Source organism: Doryrhamphus excisus, chromosome 16 (assembly GCF_030265055.1).
Source record: "Doryrhamphus excisus isolate RoL2022-K1 chromosome 16, RoL_Dexc_1.0, whole genome shotgun sequence".
Lineage (NCBI taxonomy): Eukaryota > Metazoa > Chordata > Actinopteri > Syngnathiformes > Syngnathidae > Doryrhamphus > Doryrhamphus excisus.
In genome coordinates, this window is record NC_080481.1 from 13,235,892 (window position 1) to 13,256,351 (window position 20,460).

The 20,460-nt window shown below is 40.3% G+C and overlaps 1 protein-coding gene across 1 annotated transcript in view; it reads right to left on the reverse strand.

The window, feature by feature from the left end:
- LOC131104687 (cadherin-4-like) overlaps nucleotides 1–20,174 on the reverse strand; it is a 248,021-nt gene extending 227,847 nt beyond the window's left edge. Inside the window, exon 1 of the mRNA XM_058052160.1 lies at nucleotides 20,102–20,174. Within this exon, the coding sequence (XP_057908143.1) occupies nucleotides 20,102–20,167 (66 nt within the window). The 5' untranslated portion in view covers nucleotides 20,168–20,174. The remainder of the gene's footprint in view (nucleotides 1–20,101) is intronic.
- Between the last annotated feature and the right edge of the window lie 286 nt (nucleotides 20,175–20,460).

Consider the following 20,460-nt stretch of genomic DNA (forward strand, 5'->3'; position numbering starts at 1 on the left):
CAAAATTACCACTGCACGGGGTGCGCCAGGCTCCGCCACCCTGCGGCACGAAAATAGAGCCCATTGTGATGATATGTAGTATTCCATATGCTTACAATAGGTGTGCGCAATAATTCCAAACACTCGCTATTTAGTTTAGCAATGTATGATAAGTGCATAAATTAGGTTCCTTCCCTGCTGGAAAGACCAGCATAGACCAGCATACGTTGTGTTTTTTGTGCTGGTAGCTAGTATGGGGGATGGGGACTGATACACTTGGGGGGTACATGTCCATGTTAATGAATGGCTTGCACACACCTTTGTCTGCGAGTGACTGCATCGGTGTATGAGACAGCTTTTCTTTTAATGTATCATCTACACATTTTCTGTCATGCAGTTAATGGAAAGAGGGTTTTCTTACTTGGAGACAATCCCACTGAGTTCTTTTAATCTAGCTTTGTAAGTACAGGTATACTACTATTATAGTTGTTTGTATAATTTGAATAACATTGCTACTAATCAATGTGTGTTTTCATATTTTAGACCCCTGATGGTGTGTGAGAGTTAGGGATGAAGGAATGCTCAGTGTTTATTATAGGACAGAAGCCTTTTATAGTTTGTAATATTTGCACAACTTATCGATCACTCCATGTATCTGAAATTCTAATACCAATTATTACAACCTGTGCAGAAAGGTGGGTGAGCAGTTTGCCCACTGTCTGCTGAATACGATACCCAATCTCAAGTAACCCAGACTAACCCTGTGTTTATGTGCATGATTGCAGTGGTTCGATATTAAATATTATTATATATATAAACAACCAAGTCATTTAAAAGTTTTCCAATTTCATTCAAATAGTGCCAGAATGCAACAAGAGGTTCTCTCAAGTTGCCCTTAAACCAATATTGATTTTAAAATGTTTGATGTTTGTTATCATGTCAGCATAAATTGTGTTACATATTGGGGAGGGGTATCTTTAGAATGGTGACTTTGGTCGAATGGATGTTGGGAATCTGTCATTGCCATGGCAACCCTGAACCGAGTCCCACAAAAGATGGTCAGATAGTTGGTAAATCCTGAAAGTGTCTCCCCAACGTCAGATCTTCAAGTGGCCAGCCTAAAAATCATATGTATATTAATGTTTACAATGTTTAGACGAAACATTTTACTTGTGTGATGTTGATGTTGTAAATGTTATTGGTAATATGTTAAAATGTATAGTACAACTGGTTAAAAAGCTATTTTTAAAAAGATCATTTCAGTGACAGCAAGAGTGAGTGCTCCTCTCATGATTAAACAATCTTTGACGTTTTTTTTCTGTCTCTGAAGCACTAGCTAACAACAAATGAAGTTTGAAAAGCTCATGAGCAAGCTGTGTTTGTTCTAAAACGTTTAAGCGCGGCACGATGAAGTCATGCAGCGCACAAATGCGGACGAGTTGGCAGCAGACACCGGATTTAAACACTGGCATTTACAGCAACACACACAGCACAATAACAAACGCATAATAACACCCTAAAGGGTCATTACAATGGATTGATAGGGAGACAATAGCCACGGCAGGAAGTACAGTACAGAAGGAAGTACTGCAGCTGCAACCAAAAACTCATTCATTCATTTTCTCCCAGCTGTCTTCGAGCGAGAGGCGGGGTACTGGTCGCCAGCCAATCACAGGGCACATACAGACAAACAACCATTCACACTCAAATTCATACCTATGGACAATTTGGAGTTGCCAATTAACCTAGCATGTTTTTGGAATGTTTGAGAAAGCCCGGAGAAAACCCACGCATGCGTGGAGAGAACATGCAAACTCCACACAGAGATGGCCGAGGGTGGAGTTGAACTCAGATTTCCTCTCTGTGTGCCCTGCACACTAACCACTCACCACCATGCAGCCCAACCAAAAACTTAACTACAATTTTTTACAGTGTAAAGTTTCATGATTTCAAGACTATTTCTCCAAAAATGCACTTGGGAAGATTCCTATATTTATTCAAGTCAATGTAGACCCTGACTTTTGAACTTTTTTGAAGAATATTTAAAAAAATACACACTTCTCAGTTGCATCGTGACACAAACAATATGTCGTCACCTGTGTAAGAGAGAACAACATACATCTCCTGAGTAGCCTATTTGAAAGTCAATGCTCCCAACACAAAACTAGGAAGGAGTTTAGTTATAAAGTTCAGTCAGCAGAGCTTGTCAGAGCAGCAAGCAATCAGAGTGCCGGCCATCTCCAAAACGGCATCTATCTGCCAAACTCCCATCCAGACTTGCCACTGTGCTGTGTGCAGAGTTGATCATTATGTCATCTTATATTACTCTATTCAAAATTGCCAAATAAACTCCAGCCCAGGGAGTCGTAAACAGGCAGGCTGCCTCGGTCTAATGGCAGTAAACGAGAGTCAGGGAGACAGGCGGTGTCGCTCTAAGTCATCTGTAAGCATATTCTGAGGGGCCTTGTCATCTTGCTCTCTGGATAATGATGCTTCCATTAGCCATCTAGATGCCAGGCATGTCCCATACACTAAAATCGGTAGGCTTGTCTCGCTCTCTGCTGCGATTTGATCGCAGTTTGGGGTTTCGCTATTTGCATTCCTCTTTCCACTTCACTCCGAGTCCATTAAGGCATTTTTTTTTTTTCGGAGAAATGAAAGTGAGTAAAAGTGTTGCCATTCTTAATAAAAACTCTAACATGGGTTTGTGTTGATGTGCCAGGAGCCCTGCCATTAAATTATACACTCTGTTACTTGATGTACTTATGTAAAATGAATGTTTTTTGCAATGTCTATTCCCACAGTGAGTGAATATCCCATCCTGCAAGATTATGCAGTCACTAGATTTTGCTTGTCTTGGTGCCAAACATTCTGTGGTATTGCTCATTTTTGCTCATTGGTTGATGATGGAAAAATACTTGCTGACAGTTGTGGAACAATGGCCAAGGCAAAACTCAGGAAATTTCAGACCTTGCGGCAATGCAGAATATCATTGTTCCCAACTTTGGAAGGACACACCATTGAGAGATATGCAGCTGGATAGCTACAGTTTAGTATATGAGGATATTCACACACCCCATAGACAGCGGAAAAATACTGAGCCGTAAATGTGACTCTTTGAATTTTTTTTTTTTTAATGGGCAGGGGAAGGTAGCATTGTGTGACTCTCATAAATTCACCTCTGTTATGAGTTATAAAGATCCTTTGCTGTTTTTTTTCACCTAATAAGTCCATCGTTTTTGGATAAAGTGACGCATATTCTAGCATTGCAGGAATTAATGTTGGCTTTCTAGCAGGCTTTGTGGCACATTTTTGTACATATTGTTAGAATTACATGTTAGAATTATTGTTACGTGTTATTAAAGGGGACCTATTATGCTTATTTTCCGCCCTTTGTATTGAGTTGTCGACTCCTATAGAGCAGCTACACATGATAACCCGCACAAAGCTTTCTAGATCTTCCAAAATCTGCACCTATTACTGCGTAGTGTATTGCAAAACGTCTGTTTTTACTCATTCCACCTTCGGCCCGCCTCCGGGCATGCCCATTCTGCTATGATTGGTAAGACTCCCAAGCGCTACTGACTATTGCTGAACCCCACTTTCTAATTTTGTTGGAATAGGAGTTGATAATAAATGAATGAAACCCTTAGAGAGCTACTTGAAAAGAGTGGTAACATAGGCACCGTTAGTGCGGTGGAGCTAACATAAGACATTTTTCACCGATTGTGGCAAAAAAAGGCTATTAGCAACTCCATACATCGGTTCGCTTGTAATTTGCATGAATGCAGGTAAGACGCTCCCTGTATGCACACTCTATAATGCTACACAGACAACCGCTTACTTACTACTATAAGAAAATCATAAGGAAATCTGTCTCTCTCTGAGCAAAGTTAGAAAAAAACTCTGAAACCGAGCCATGCCAAACTTCTTTCAGGGCCCACTTCCAAATTCACAAACCTCTTTATCTGAAACTTTGGCATCGCTTAACAAGAATAGAGCATTCTAACGACAGCTATAGGTCAGAAAAGTGGGAAAAAAGCACAATAGGTGTTGGTATAAGTGTTGTTTATTGGCACAGTTGCAGCATTCACTCAATGAAGCTATGATTAATATATTATCAAATTAATCGACAGCTCTTATAGTATTGTATTTTTTCTTATAAAAATTGGAAATATTCTTGAATTAGTTATCCATAACAGGGCTCTACGTTAAAAACAAAAATTACTTGCCCGTGGGGAATCCTTAAGGTGAGAACTACTTGCCCGAACTTGCCCCATGTAAAATGAAAAGTGCCATAATGATATCATATATCGATATATGCTGATAATTCATCAGATAATAGTACTGATGCATTGTATTTGGAGGAATGTCTAAAAATTTGTGGAGATGTATTTAACATACATCTCCACAAATTTTCAGACATGCTACCTTACACATCGTAGTCATAGTAAGCAGTGATATTTATAAGTTGTGCACCACAATTAAACATTATTGAATAGACACATTTTTGTACTAGTAAAGTGTTTTTATCCAGAAAAAAATGCTCAATGGTCAAAAAATAATTTGTGAAGCAAAGGTGAGAAAAATACACAGAGAAATTGAACCGCTAGATTTTGCAGCTTGTGCAAAATCAGCACTTGGTATTGGATCTAATGGGTGGTGTTTCATTGTGACCACTTCACAGGAATCACAGGAATATGATTCACTCACCTGTGCCATCATTTGATTTGCTGCCGCTAATAAAATACTTGTTTAGGAGGCACTGGTTCATCACTTTTTGGTGTTTTCCTTCAGAAGTTGTTGAAGAATTAGACGATGTTGGCAGGGACGCCATGATAGATGTTTTCGTAGTTCGTTAAACGATCGCTATTTGGTTGATCGCAAACAAGAACGGGTGTGGGTAAAACGCGGATTGTGGATTACGGACCGCGGTCTAAATAAACGATTCTGATTGGTCCATTTCAAGATTTGCAAGGTTTGGTTTGCAAATTACCACCGGAATTACGCAGTCCGTGTTTTACCAACACCCAACAAGAACCGCTTTAAAAAAAAAAACTCTTGGCAGTACGGCATGCTAAAGTGCACTTGCCCGACGGGAATATTAATGATTGGATTTACTTGCCCGAATTTTGTTTTGACTTGCCCCGGGCCATCGGTACATCGTTATTGTGGAGCCCTGCATAAAAGTAGACTTTTCCATTCCATGTCGAAACAAAATATGAAATAAAACTAGAAAAATAAAACAAAAAAACATGAACTAACTCGGAAAAAACTAAACGTTGTTTAAAGACTTGATACTGTATATAATAATACTGTATAATGTATACACAGTACACATACTGCATATCTAAATAAGCAAAAAATATAGCAACTTTTGATCAATCCATGTAAATTTCAGACTTAAAATAATGTACCTATTTAAGCCCCACCCGTTTTTGGTTAAACCACAACCATTACTGGTTTAGGGGTACACATACAGATAATTTAGATGGGTGAACAGATACAGATAGAAGGGTACTCGCTCATCCCTGGGGTACTCGCGACCCCTGGTTTTGGTCCGAAATGATTCCTCAATGAATCAAACAAGCTTCAGATGAATCGAATAAGAAAATGACTGCAGCTGTAGTACATACATTATGTTTGTGAGCATAAAAGTATCCCAACCATTGCCACGGTGACCTCAGATCACCCACTTTAGTGTCTATAATATTGGACATTGCCAGCTGTCGTGAATGCGCAGGTACTTCCGGAAGCAATATGCATGATGCATGTGCTGCTGGCGATGGTTGGACAAGTACTGTATGTGAGGACTACAAGAGGAGAGGTGTTAAAATTATTCCTCGGCAGGATGAATTTTTAGCAGCTACGGGAGGCACTCAGCAGAGATGCCCTGAAGGCTGATAGGATGCTTTGATCAGAGATGGAGGGACACGGCTGTTAAAAATCCGCAGCCGCACATCCCCTTTCCATCTACTTTATGTTCCTCTTTTTTTCTACTTTCCCTCTGACTTCTGTCTTTTCAACTCCCATCTTTATCTCCCCCCATCTCCCTCCTGCGTGCAAGCCTACCCAAAAAGGTCAGAGGATAGATTTTGTTTCCAACTTAGGCAGCTACTTCCTGCTCCCCGGGTAGTCGCTCAGTCACGCCCATAAGAGCCAACAGCTTTGGGCAGATGGCCCAAAGCACGCCCTGATGCCCATAACGCCGTTAAGACAGACAACAAATCCCAAGGAGTATCCCTTCACAAACAAATCTAATCTTGACAAACCTAATGAAAAACATACACCGCCATTGCTATAAAATAAAATAATAACCGTTATGTTTCTGAGCTGATGGTAGGATACTTGATTTGCTTTCATTTCTAAACAAAAGAAACTATTTGGTAAGACAAGGTAGTAATTTGGCTTGGGGTTCTCTTTATGTCTTTTCCAGAGTCAGTGCAGTTCTGGGAATTGATTAACAGTAGTGAGTAAATTATTCCAGCATTTATATTGAGCATTAGCTCAATATAAATGCCATCTGGGTGTTGGAAATAGATTAGTTTAAGGCCACACTAAACTATTAAATTATTCCCAGTGAACAAGTCCCCGTTCCCCTTTAAAGAGGTACACTTATGGGGTTCATACTTAGCCATCTTCCGCAGTTAAATTGCATTTGCTTGGAAGGTTGCAACTGAATTCCGCCGGGAGTTTCAATGTGGGGATTCACCACTTGACCCACGCTTCTTTCTACAGCGCAAGCAGTTAACCCATTTCCCAGTCTAGATCTGGCCAAGTGGGCATGAAGACAAAGTGCCTGCTTGAACTTGCATGTAACTGGGCTTGGAGATGAAACAGTAGTGGCAGTCCATAATGTATTAGGCTAACGGTGTTCTCCCTCACATGAATTCAGATCCCACATGACCTTAATCATTGGCTTTTCCTGCCTCGGATTAGAAGAACAGACCTACAGCAAAGTTGGTCTTCGTTTATGGAGTAGAAACCCTCCGAGAGCACAAACAAAATTTAGAACATTGGCTGCACTACATGGTGTGTGATTAGTCTTCTGGTCTCCATGGGTGGTTCAGAAATTTAAGCAGAGTGCATCACAGGAGCATGGAACTTACTGTTTTATGATTTTGCAAAAACAATTTCATTAAATATGACCATGACTATGTTTCTTCTTAGGTAAGAACAACTTGTAAAAACACTCAGCTACTTACGTACAGTTGAGTGTTGACTGTTGTGCCTTAGTTAATTAAATCCGATACCAATATCGACCGATATCGAAAATGAAAATTCCATCTTTAGTATTTTGAGTATGGAAACCCTAACTGCCTATATCTACAACATAAGTTATCTGGCCAGTTATGTAGAAAAAACAGTCAAGTCAAGTTTATTTATAAAGCCCTCAATCTCAAAAAAGCCTCAAAGGGCAACAATAGACGACATCCCCTGATCTGAACCCCCATTCTGACAAGAAAAAACTCAAAAACCCAGAGCCAAGCACGGAGCCAGTCAATGTAGCAGCGGTCCCATTCCTGTCCGCTTTCAGGTGCAACCTAGAACCGTCCTTATAGTGCCCCTCGGGTCAAGGGAAGGGGAGTCTTTGATATCTCCAGGGGTCCTCTTTCAACTTCTATGACTGGCATGCTGCTCATGATAAGCACATCCTGACTTGATTGGTGATTTGATCAGATTTCTCTTGGGAGTCTCCATTTGGTCTGCTTTCTCATGGGAAAGTGTATTGCATACTTGTCCCATCCACTGAGTGTGATGTATTCCACTCGCAAGGCCCTTCTCGCCCTTCTCTTTTAATTAGCACTCTAGTATTATGAATGGCTTAAGTAAGGGAGACTTGCATTCCTTACCATTTGGGCTTTGTATAACTATATTCAAATAACAGTCTAAAGGATACACAGCGTGTGCAGGCAGGATGGAACGGGTGGAGAAAAATGTCAGGCGTGATTTGTGATAGAAGAGTTTCAGTTAAAATGAAAGGAAAGGTATACAAAACTGTGGTGAGACCAGCCATGTTGTTTGGTCTAGAGAGAGTGCCACTGAGGAAAAGACAGGAAGCAGAACTGGAGGTAGCAGAGATGAGGATGTTGAGGTTCTCATTGGGAGTGACCAGGATGGATAGGATCAGGAACACATACATCAGAAGGGCCATTAAATGTTAGAGGCCTTGGAGATAAAGTCAGAGAGGCCAGAGGATGTAATGAAGGGAGACATGAGGGTAGTTAGTGTGAGAAGACAGGGTTGGATGGAGGAGATTTATTTGCTGTGGTGACCCCTGAAAGGAAAAGCCGAAAGATAATGGAGGAGAAGAAGAAGTCTAGAGGATACAGAATATAAAGTTTATTGCATTATCTGTAACAGATACTAGTTGATAACGAGTATCCGGCTCATCCATAATTTTTTACCATTTGCATGCTTATATATGACCAATATATCCTTTCAATACATAACAATTTATTCATGTTGAGTAATTTGGCTTATAACTATAACCTGGCTTCTTGCTTTGGTACGTTAATATTATCTGTGTAGCAGAAACTGTGGGTATTTTGCAAACAGCAAATCATTCATGACTTCCACTGGAAATCACTTTCTCGGATGCAATTATAGCTAATATCAAAGCCAGTCAAAAAAAAAAGTCAAGTTTATATGTAGAAGACGTAAGGGTCTCTGCAAGGATTAGAGAATGTGTCATTTACATATTGTTGGTAGCTCTACTTGGCCCATGGTAACGTAAAAAACACAAAGCCTGCATTCAAAAGGAGACAGCTTTGTTTCTTACATGTACTGTATAATGATGACAGCTGTAGCATTACTCTATTTGTATTTTGTTTTTGTGGTATTTCTGTAGCAGCAGAGAAGCATTGAGTCGAGTCAATTTGCATTTGTTTGCAAAGGTGACCTTTTTACAAAGTCACATAGAAAACAGAATGTTTTTCATAGTATTAATGTAATACATCATGTTCTCCCAATGTCTGTATGAAACTAAATGTATAATATTAATCATTGTATGTCAATTAAATAGGTACTGTCCTTGAAATTGAACTTATTCACAAGGACAGAATTTTTTGTTCCAGGCAGTGTATCTGCTCCGTTTTGTTGTTTTATTGGGTTTTTTTGGTTGTTGATATAGTCTTGAGCATGGATGGGTGGGAAAAAATTAGAGTTGGCTTGATGTTCAATTTATCAATTTTGCATTATGGTAAATTACTTACATTACAGTAAATGTGCTGGATTAAATAAAACATGGGGTAATCATAGTGGAGAAAGAGGATTAAGAGGCTGCAACATGCCATAAAATTGTCAAATTGTCCATAGGTATGAATGTGAGTGTGAATGGTTGTTTGTCTTTATGTGCCCTGTGATTTGGCCGGCGACCAGTCCAGGATTGTACCCCGCCTCTCGCCTGAAGACATCTGGGATAGGCTCCAGCACCCCTGCGACACTCGTGAGGATACGTGGTGGAAAATGAATGAATGTTTCCTCTTTTCTTCTCTTTGGATGAAAATGCAATCATCTGGAATTGAGTAGAGTTTCTGCCTGCACCCTTGGTTCCTGCTCAGCTTAGTAATAACAGTAAATATATAAAAAAAAAAGTGTTGAGACATATTGTATTTCTATGAATAATACATATAGTTGTACCATATAGGCAACCACTTTGTTGGGCAGCTAAAGGAAGTTAAATGCAGACTGTATTTTCACACTTTCTCTGACAGCGTCTGGATGTGAAGAAACAAAACATTTAAACTACGCTGTTGTCGTGATTTAGAAATCACTTATTTCGAACAAAATATTCACAATCTCAAAAAGTTCCCACTGTTCTATAACTAACAGCAGTCACAGAGGGCATACTCACACTAGGCCCTAGGGTGCCAGAAAGTCCGCTTAGTAGTGGTTGTGATAGTAAAGTAGCATTTTTCAACAGTGTTTTTAAAGAAGGAGAGGAGAGAAGGAAGCAAGCAAGGGAAAGATGTTTGGGAATTATAAAAGAAAAACGGAAAATGCAGCTGATGTGATGCTGAGGGAAGTCAAGCAAGTGAAGATGGCAAAAAAAAAAATCAATCAGGAGTACAGCTAAGGATTATAACATCAACTACCGTACACTGGCTCGATGCTGTAAGACATTCACTGCATCTGAAATTGAACATCAGTCAGCCCTCCCAAATACTGTGGTTGGGTATAAATCTCCACGGCAGGTTTTTTAGCACAGAGTTTGGAGCTGCAGCTTGAGAAGCAAGCCTACCTTATGAGGTTCGCTGACATCTATTTTGGTTTGTTACCAACTGAAGTGAGAAAGCAAGCGTATTAATTTGCTGGAGTTTCCACCAGTTTTGAGCTGAAAAAGAAAAAGGCCGGCAGCGATTGGTTTACACGCTTCTTAAAAACGGCACCCTACACTCTCTCTCTCTTGAAACCCAGAGGCAACTAGACTTGCTAAGGCAAGTGTCTTTAACAAGAAAGTGTCAAGTCTGTCTATGATAATCTGGAAAAGGTGCAACCTGAACTGACTCGGACAGTCCTGAGGAGATGTGTCATTACGTCACAGGGATTAGCCTCTGATCAGCAAATAACAGGAAAAGTTTGTCAAGATCGTCAAAACAAGGCACTGCCAGTCCTACCTGGGTCTTTTTGGTCTATGCAGTATTTCTTTAATTGCTGAGGTTTGTTATTTATTTGTTCAAAAGCCTGCAAAAAAATACAGTTGCAGCCATCTCGCCTCTTGATGCATTACATCATCGGCAGTGTCCTTTGCCATTACAAATATCTTCGTCTCTTTCTTCAAATGTCCAAATGGACAAGAAACAGCAGGTTTCCTCTGGTATCTATGTTTTCATAGTGTTTTCCACTGTTCTAGTTGCAATGCAAAGTAATAAGATTAGAGATAATTCACTCACAGGGGCGGCATGGCGGTCGAGTGGTTAGCGCGCAGACCTCACAGCTAGGAGACCAGGGTTCAATTCCACCCTCGGCCATCTCTGTGTGGAGTTTGCATGTTCTCCCCATGCATGCGTGGGTTTTCTCCAGGTACTCCGGTTTCCTCCCACATTCCAAAAACATGCTACGTTAATTGGTGACTCCAAATTGTCCATAGGTATGAATGTGAGTGTGAATGGTTGTTTGTCTATATGTGCCCTGTGATTGGCCCCCGCCTCTCGCCTGAGGACAGCTGGGATAGGCTCCAGCACCCCCGCAACCCTCTTGAGGAAAAGCGGGAGAAAATGAATGAATGAATAATTCACTCACTTTTTTTTTAGGTAAACCTGTCCACCTTATTATGCACGGTTCGTCCACTCAGCCCAGCAAGCTTTTGGAGTTGAACCAAAAAAAAAAAAAGACCCCGAAATTCGAACCAATTATGGAACCATGACAATGGAAAAGCAAAGCACTATAGAACTAGTTCCAAAAAAGGAAAAATGGTCATTTGTTGCGCTTGTGGTTCCATGAACCTGTCTGGAACCTGAAACTTTGTCTGACCCCCGGGTCAGTGAGCCTGTTGGGAGGGATTGTTAACGCAGCTGGGTGTCTGTGACTTCTGCTACTTAAATGTCTGAACCTGCATCAGGAAGACTTATTGATGCAAGACAGCCTACCTGGCAAGCTGTACTGAGGTCAGACAGTTAATAGCAGATGAGGACAATCTTCGACTCCGTGTTGTCATGTGACCCTGACAGCTAGTTTAACCCCGTATATCAGGTTGAATGTGTGGACAACCAGGTCAGTTATTTTATGGTTGATGCACAAATCACTTTTGAAAGCTGGAGACTGTAGGCTATTGGATCGCCGTGGTAAAGCATGTGCACCCACTAAGAACAATTTGTATTTTATTCACACACCTGTTTCTATTGATTTCATTATTTCTTAAGAAAGCGGTTGTGCATGTGTTTGTGCGAAAGAAAATTGAGGTCTTAAGTGAGATCTATTATCAGCTTGACACATATGTAAAAGTAATGCTTCAGGCTGCACTGAACAGGCTGATTCCAACCTGTCAAGCTCATGACAGCTTTTGCTCTCATCTGTTTCAAGCACTCAAAGTGCTGGGATGCTACTTCTCAGCAAGCTCTCACAAAACAGACCAATCCGATGAAAGAAGGCTTTTATGGATGGAGACCTTACAGATCATATAGATAAGCACTTTTGTAATACACTGATGGACTCCCAAAATAATAATAATATATATATATATCATATGATTGGCCCACTTAGTCGGACGAGTGGTTAGCATGCAGGCCTCACACAGAATTCAGTCCCACCCTCGGCCATCTCTGTGTGGAGTTTGCATGTTCTCCCCGTGCATGCGTGGGTTTTCTCCGGGTACTCCGGTTTCCTCTCATATTCCAAAAACATGCTAGGTTAATTGGCGACTCCAAATTGTCCATAGGTATGAATGTGAGTGTGAATGGTTGTTTGTCTATATGGCGACCAGTTCAGGGTGTACCCCGCCTCTCGCCCGAAAACAGCTGGGATAAGCTCCAGCACCCCCCATGACCCTCGTGAGGATAAGCGGTAGAATGAATGAATAATTATTTCACATATGAATGAAATGTGTGAAGAGAATGTGTACTACCGTGTACACAAGAATGTGTCAGCCTTGCTGACTGTATTTTTCTCAAAAGCTGGCCAATCACAGAGTGTGAAGAGTGAATACATAATGAGCATTTTCTATAAACACGAATAAGGATAATGGTGAGATGTATTGGTTTTATACTCCTATCCAGAAAAAAATGCATTATATAAGTATCCACCTCATCCCTAATACAAATAATTTGCCATTTGCCAAGATTTAAAATTATATTTCTTATATCGCTCATCGAGTATGGATACAGATACACATAAGTAAGATGGGTAGCCTGGCAAGGGAGTCAAAATTTAATTTGAAGTTGAAGCAAAATTGTCCAATGATGTGTTGCATCAATAAAAGGAAAGGAAAGGATGTTTGTACTTATTTCACATTTATTTTATTCCCTGGCCCAAGTAAACACACAATCTATGGTGATAAAATATACCAATATATAATATAATATAATATAATATAATATAATATAGGTCGAGTGGTTAGCGCGCAGACCTCACAGCTAGGAGACCATGGTTCAATTCCACCCTCGGCCATCTCTGTGTGGAGTTTGCATGTTCTCCCCGTGCATGCGTGGGTTTTCTCCGGGTACTCCGGTTTCCTCCCACATTCCAAAAACATGCTAGGTTAATTGGTGACTCCAAATTGTCCATAGGTATGAATGTGAGTGTGAATGGTTGTTTGCCTATATGTGCCCTGTGATTGGCTGGCCACCAGGCCAGCACCCCCCGCAACCCTCGTGAGGAAAAGCGGTAGAAAATGAATGAATGAATGAATAATATAATATAAAAGTGTAAAAAGAAAATAAATACATTTAATACAAAATGGTATCCAATATTTATTTTATACCTCAACAATGTAACAATGAAAACCATAAATTTAAATTTGACTATGTATGTACGATACTGTATAATAACGTTCCATTGTATTTTTAACCGATCTGATGAGGTCAACGCAACTGCGAAGTAGCTTTGATGTCAGCAATACGTCTTTGAAGCTCCATAATGTGCTTTGTTGCTAAGCAGAATACTGAACTTGTTGGTTTTCCCCAAGTACCTTTGTGGACACATTCCATCTGCCTCCAAACTTTATATAGTGACAGACAACACATTTGCAAAAGTGCATCTTCCCAATAAATTGACACACTGGCCTTTTTACTGTCTTATCTTTCTGAAGAATCAGCACACACTGACAAGCAAGAGTCCAAATGCTCCGTTCCTGGCAAATGTGCAGCTTCACAGCACAACATGCTCGCTTCCTCCACAACCCATCCGCCGCCTTCATATGGCCTCAGTCAAGTACACCTAGGCATAGGGAACAGAAAGGACACTAAACGGTAACGGCAAGAGTGCTCCAGTCTGTTCAACTTGTAATTACTGCATCTTGGTTGGGAGCATTAAAAATTCATATGAGAGCTGATCCCATTGTGCTACTCAAGTGGCACCACTATTCACATACTGATGGCTTTCTTATCCTCCTTTCTCTTATTCACTTAAAAGTTTTTACTTTAACTTTCACTTTCTTATACAAAAGTGATAACTGATGTCTTTGTGGTTTTAGTGATATTAACACATTAACAAGTAATAATTCATATGACTCAAATGCCATTGGTGGAAGAACTAAGAACATGTCAGTGTGATGTTGCAGCCATAAAGAAAGAAGCGATAAGGTGTAAACTCAGTAAAGCATTACGAATCACACCCCAAAAATGTAGGGAAAAATCTCTTCTATCCCACAGGATTAAGGCTGGACATTACTAAAGTACTGCTACCAAAGCAATATGGGGGAGTGTGCTTAATATGAGAGATGGGTTAGTTCAATATACTCAGCTTTATTGCCTATGTGTGTGCATGTGTGTGTTTTAATGAGTTCATATACAAATGATGTAACCCTGGGGGCATCTGGGAGTGAGGTCAAAACGCTTCTTTTCTAAAGCAAAACATAATCTGTAACACCGGTGCATTTACTAGAGATTAAATCTGAGGTATGACGTGATCCACTTAAATTATTAATGGAAGTATTGATCAATAAATAGGTCCACAAAGACGAAAAAAAAAAAAAAAAAACATGGATCATGTTTCTGTGGCAGCAAATTACATGTTATGGAGAAAGTTGGCAAAAATATTTAATCATTAAATTTACACACTTTTGACAGCAGGGGTGTCCAACGTAAGGCCTGCGGACCAAATGCGGCCCATCATAAATTTTTAACTATCCCGTAATTCATTTTCTACCGCTTTTCCTCATGAGGGTCGCGGGGGTGCTGGAGCCTATCCCAGCTGTCTTTGGGCAAGAGGCGGGGTACACCCTGGACTGGTGGCCAGCCAATCACAAGTCACATATAGACAAACAACCATTCACACTCACATTCATACCTATGGACGATTTGGAGTCGCCAATTAACCTAGCATGTTTTTGAAATGTGGGAGGAAACCGGTGTACCCGGAGAAAACCCACGCATGCACGGGGAGAACATGCAAACTCCACACAGAGATGGCCGAGGGTGGAATTGAACCCTGGTCTCCTAGCTGTGAGTTCTGTGCGCTAACCACTCGACCGCCGCACCGCCCTATCCCGTAATTAAGTATGAAAATATAATTGATGATGGTTTGACTTAACTTACTTAACTGTTTTGTACTTCTTAGTTTAAACTCTAGGTGGCGCTACCATCTTGAACAACAAGTTAGAGATTCCACAAGGAAAAAAGAAAAAAAAGGGGTAGCTAAGAGTACTTTTTAGCCGAGCAGAAGGTAATAAGAATGCTGATAATAGAGGTAAAGTCGACACTTAAATAATAACACAAATCTTTGTCTAATACAGTCAATTTTATTTAACCTTTATACAAAAAAATATATACAAACATCAAAGTTTGCGGCCGTCGGGGGGGTCGGTGCAAAGGATATAATGTACAGCTTGGCTTGTGAATATTTGAGAGTCAAACTCTGCCTTTGATCACCAGAAACAAACGGTCATATATGGTAAATGGTTTTTCACTTGCATGGCGCTTTTCCACCTCCAAAAGGCGCTCAATGCGCTTTGACATTGTTAGCACATTTACCTACTGACGACGCAGCATCAGGAGCAACTGGGGGTTCGGTATCTTACCCAAGGATACTTCGACATGATCACGGCAGAGGATCGAACCCACAACCTTCACGAGAAGCATCGTTCTAGACCTGCTCCATGTGTGATGTGCATTGAGATAACATCTGTTGTGAACTGGCACTGTATAAATAAAAATAACTTGACATAATCCTATGCGTATTAGAGTAAAAACTGGGGCAAGGATCTTCCATAGAGGCTGTTGGGAAATTAACAGAAACAAAGAGACTGCAAGCGACTGGGTGAGGAGTTCTCTCTGAGGAAGCCCTGCTGTGCCGGCTCTAATAAATTGCCGGTTTATTACTTTAGAGGACATTAAACCGTGGGCCAGGAAATGTTGCACATTGTATTTGAACTCCTAATTAAAGGAAGTGCTTTAAAAAAACAAAAAACAATAACGTCACTCAACATTTCCACAGGTCACGAGGATGTCTTTTTTGTTCCATTAACGTCACATATTGTTCTCCATCTTGACATTTATCAGAAATCCTAACTGAAGAGTGGACTAAAGACACCTGAGACTCTCAATGATGGGTTTGAATCATTGCTGCTGTGAGACATGATAATAGGAGCAAACAATGCTGATTATTTGGATGGTAATTGGTATTTTACTGCACCCAAACCACCACTTCTAAAGTACAATCAAATCTGTGGTTATACATCGAGAGAAAACGCAGAATGCTTATAGTGTGTAGTACATAGAAAGAATGTTTAAAAGTACAGTTGTTGGAAATAATAACATCTTAACTGTAATGATAATCATGTAAAAATCCTGCTTACTGAATACATATGAGTATTTTAAGTAATATATCACAGATTTATTGATTATTCATTTCTAACAGAAAAAATCGGTTGTTAGAAAAAAAAAATATTGGCATGAAAACAGGGGTTTTGTGGTTAGCGCGCAGACCTCACAGCTAGGAGACCAGGGTTCAATTCCAACCTCGGCCATCTCTGTGTGGAGTTTGCATGTTCTCCCCGTGCATGCGTGGGTTTTCTCCTGGCACTCCGGTTTCCTCCCACATTCCAAAAACATGCTAGGTTAATTGGCGACTCCAAATTGTCCATAGGTATGAATGTGAGTGTGAATGGTTGTTTGTCTATATGTGCCCTGTGATTGGCTGGCGACCAGTCCAGGGTGTACCCCGCCTCTCGCCCGAAGACAGCTGGGATAGGCTCCAGCACCCCCCGCGACCCTCGTGAGGAAAAAGCGGTAGAAAATGAATGAATGAATGATCTTACTTGGTTGTGAGTTTTTTGCCACATGCAGATCGGGTTTCAAATCACTCCCTCCAGAGCCACACAATTTAGTGAAATGAGTACCAAGAACCTCGAAGGCACCAAACGGCTCTGAAATATGTGACTCATACTATACCCTTGTGAGGACCATGAAGTAGTGCTATACTCTAAATAGCCCAATACATAAAAAAAACATTGAATAATTCAACACTTCATTTTGCTCATTTCAGTTTCATTGGCTGTATTCTTCCTTTTCTGTACTTTTACTTGCATCTTATAATTCTATTATAGCATTTTTGTGTTGTTCATATTCTCTCTACTTTTGAGCATTACTCAATTTCCTATTTCTCTATTCGCCCCTTCCAGCTCTCCTGCTATGATGAGAAAATGATTAACTCGACACAGAGGGGGGGTTCTCATCTGCTTTATTACACAGGTGGAAAAACAGCAGTTCCACCATCACTGTTCTCCCGCCCAAGCCTATAACACAAGCCAGAGTAAAAGTAATTATTCTATTTTTTCCCCTCTTTTTTTTTTGTGGTAGTAGCCAGAAAGCTATTCTGCATTATGCACGTTTCATGGTTTCTGTGCAGTGGGCTGTACATGCATCTCCTCTGCGAAGTGTTGAATCGAGAAGCTGGTGATGAATAAATATGACACCGCATTTTTCCTTCTCCTTATTCCTTATCAAGGATGGCCAGAGAGACGTGGAAGAGGAAGCTCACTTATTACTGCAACGGCAGCTGACTGTTGCAGCAGATGCCACGTTGACGATAGGGCACACATCTACATAAAAAAAGGCAAGCTACCAACCTGTTGAAAGTTAGCACACAACCTTACGGCTCTGTGGTTAGGCTTTTAGCCAGCCATTTAAGGATATGACTCGACCGTAAGTACAGTAATAATTCTCAGCAACGACATATTGATGTCTATTACTATCGAGTATGATAGTGTAGCATATACTCTCCATTTGTCAGAAAGTATATTATATGCTCTGCATGGTGCATTCCATTCTTAGACATTTTTAATTACCATTTCTCTCGACTTTAAAAAAAAACACAGTCGGTAACATTCTCATTTAAAAACAATGCATCCCACGAATTGTCCTCTGCTGATCTCCTGCTGTGTATGAGAGGCTTACACAAGCACTAGGCACTAAATCTACTTGGTCAAATTGAATGGATTTAAAAAAAAAAAAAACATGAATAGTTTAAAATGACACAGATGAGCTTTTGGTGATATTCTGCCATGGGTGTGTGATTTGTCTGAAATAATAACAGCGATCAGTTCTCAGACTGGTCCTTTTATCAGAGGGTAAAGACGGCCACAACCCTCGTCTCCATTTACTGGCATGGCAAACTGTACCTCACCTGAGTGTGAGTTTACCTTTTATTTAGAAGATATAAAATATCAATTAAAAGTATATTATTTAAAAAAAAGAGATATAACAATAAAATAACCAGTAAAAAAAAAATGCCAAACACAAAAGCAAATGTCAGCGCCTCAAAATAAATCCAGGCAGTCTCTCTCACGATCCTCATAGCGCTTCCTTTTGTCTGCAGATTGGCTGTAACATACTTTTACAGTGGTATGAAAACGTTTGTAAATAATTGCACACTTTCTGCAAATCCCATGAACTTCCTTTCACTTCTCATACAACTTATTGCCTTTTTTCTTATATAACACCGCACCGGAATTTATGATTAATAGTAGGGATGAGCAAGTACACCACTATCTGTAGATGTTCATCTCTCTAAATTATTTGTATCTGTGTCCATACTCAGAGTGGTTAGGGCATTAACCGGAAGTGGGTGTGGTTTAACCAGAATGGGCGGGGCTTGAGGCTGTACATTATTTTGAGTCTGCGATTGATGGGAACTTATTCAGCTATATGTGTACTGTGTATATGTGTCAGTGATCCTTGGCACTTTATTCTTTAATTATATAATAATTATTTCATATATGAGCTGTGTGAAGTTGGTGAATGATGGCAATAAACACAACAATAACCTGTCAGCCTTGTTGACTGTATTTTTTCTCAAAAGCACCGCGTTCAGTACTACAAGCTGTTTTCCAACTGACTTTATATCACTAGCCAAACCCCCTGAAGCAAGTACCGTCAGTGACTGATGCACGGCTGTCTTGGAAAAAGAAAGGCACCCTGTAGTTATGAAACATGTTTAAAATTGCAAAGCGCATACTGCAATGTATTGAGAGGGGTGTAATATTTATGTCAGCCATATACATGCAGAATGCTAGATGTCGCTCTTGTGCTCCTGTGCAAAGTGTACCTTGCATAGTCAATGTGGCCAGTCAATGCAGGTTACTGTTACCTGCTAACTGAAATTTAACAACATTCTTATATTGCAGGTAGCACGCCTGTTTTATGATGACTTAATAGAAAGACCATGATGTAACAACAAAACTAATAACATTGCACAATATCAAATTGTATATGGTATACAAATATGTAGCAGGTCTGTGCTGGCTCTGCGTTGTGTTCTTTGGTTGTGAATGAAGAGAATGGAAGGCTGCAATTCTCTCGCCAACCAGAGGGGGCGTTTATTTTCTGTGCACAACATATAAAAATGTACAGCAACGTCAATACTTTCTCATTCACACGTCTCCTCCTCCTCAAAGGCGACTGAAGAGACTCTATACAAAGTAAATAATATAGGGACTCACATACCTGTGCACAAAATGTACAGCAAAGTCAATACTTTCTAATGCAAACGTCTCCAACAAGACGAAAACCACATGAAAAAAACCAAACTCCCAAAACTAGCTTTATACAAATATACATCCATAAACCACACAGTCTATTATAAATGTTACTAGTTATAAGTGAGATATAAGTGAGAGTTAATCTCGATAGTCCAGGTAAACCCATCAAATTTCACAGTCAGTGTAAAGTATTGTCGTGTATTGTAGTTTATATAGTAACACCGCACATAGAAATCCACTAATGATGACAGACAAGCGACCACATTACCCAGCATGCAATGCGATCAGAAAGCGCAACCAATCAGTAGGTACACACCTAACCAGCACCACAAACAGGAAGTATCTTCGGAACGGTGAAAGCGCGACAATTCAAACGCCACATGGATTCCATTAACCCTTCATCAAATACACAAGACTACACGCAAATAACGCACATACACAGCAGCGGCACAGCGGCATCAGAAATGGATATAAATTTCAGCTTACCAGTGGCGTCCCCTCCCGACAAGTCGACCTGCCAACTGGTGCTCGTTCCCGCCGGTGCTCATTCATTCCCACCCCGTCGCGCGGACCAATGAACTTTCAGTCACGCAAGTGAACCTCCCTTTTACCCACCTGCACTCCGTCACCGTTAATCACCGTGGCAACAGACGCAACAAGTAAAAACTTTAAAAATCTATAAACAGTAAGTTTTGGGCTTCTTATATTTAGAAGAATTAAGTTTGAGGCTAACTGGTTGGATTGCTAGCTGGCAAGTTAGCATCTCGAGTCCCTGCAGCATCTTGCATTTGTGTATGTAAACAATGTATAACAGGACTAAAAGGTGACTAAAGGCATGTTATTTA